Source organism: Rhincodon typus, chromosome 43 (genome assembly GCF_021869965.1).
Source record: "Rhincodon typus isolate 14 chromosome 43, sRhiTyp1.1, whole genome shotgun sequence".
NCBI lineage: Eukaryota > Metazoa > Chordata > Chondrichthyes > Orectolobiformes > Rhincodontidae > Rhincodon > Rhincodon typus.
The window spans coordinates 5,214,295-5,215,318 of NC_063374.1; the positions used below are offsets into that span (position 1 = coordinate 5,214,295).

Below are 1,024 nucleotides of genomic sequence, written 5' to 3' on the forward strand. Positions count from 1 at the left end.
CACACACACACTCTCACACAGTCACGTACATGCACACGCACACACACGCACACATTCTCTCTCACACACAGTCACGCACACACACGCACACATTCTCACACACAGTCACGCACACACACACACACACATTCTCTCACACAGTCACGCACACACACACACACATTCTCACACACAGTCACGCACACGCACACACACATTCTCTCACACACTCACTCGCACACATTCTCTCTCACACACAGTCACGCACACACACGCACACATTCTCACACACAGTCACGCGCACAAACACACATTCTCACACACAGTCACGCGCACACACACACATTCTCTCACACACACTCTCACACACACACTCTCTCACACACGCACATGCACACACACACTCTCACACAGTCACGTACATGCACACGCACACACACGCACACATTCTCTCTCACACACAGTCACGCACACACACGCACACATTCTCACACACAGTCACGCACACACACACACACACATTCTCTCACACAGTCACGCACACACACACACACATTCTCACACACAGTCACGCACACGCACACACACATTCTCTCACACACTCACCAAGCCAAGTGACACTGATTGCTGGTCTCTGACTCTCTCTTGAACTGTGTTCGGCTGAAGAGGAGAGAAGGTTCCAGATCTTTATGGAGAATCTCAAAGATGCCAAACAGATGCAGGGAGAAGACCGAGCCACGGCTGTCTATGGAGTGAACAAGTTCAGTGACATTTCCGGTAAGGGACACGCGTGGGAAATATTCTGCACTTGGCACAATCATTCTTCAACTGTTCAGGCTTTGGGAGGTCAGCTGGTGAAGCATCTCCCAACAGTGCCATTCGGCCCATCAAGTCTGCACTGACCCTCTGAAGAACATACCACCCCCCCCAACACTGTCCCCATAATCCCATATTTACCACGGCCAAACCACCCTAACGTACACATCCCTGGGCACTACGGGACAATTTAGCACGGCCAATCCACCCTAACCTGCACATCCCTGGG

At 51.6% G+C, this 1,024-nt stretch overlaps 1 protein-coding gene across 1 annotated transcript in view; it reads left to right on the forward strand.

Moving 5' to 3' along the window:
- The first annotated feature begins 647 nt into the window (after nucleotides 1-647).
- Nucleotides 648-1,024, forward strand: part of LOC109926403 (cathepsin F-like) — a 7,908-nt gene continuing 7,531 nt past the window's right edge. Inside the window, exon 1 of the mRNA XM_048619757.1 lies at nucleotides 648-756. Coding sequence (XP_048475714.1) covers nucleotides 669-756 — 88 coding nt within the window. The 5' untranslated portion in view covers nucleotides 648-668. The remainder of the gene's footprint in view (nucleotides 757-1,024) is intronic.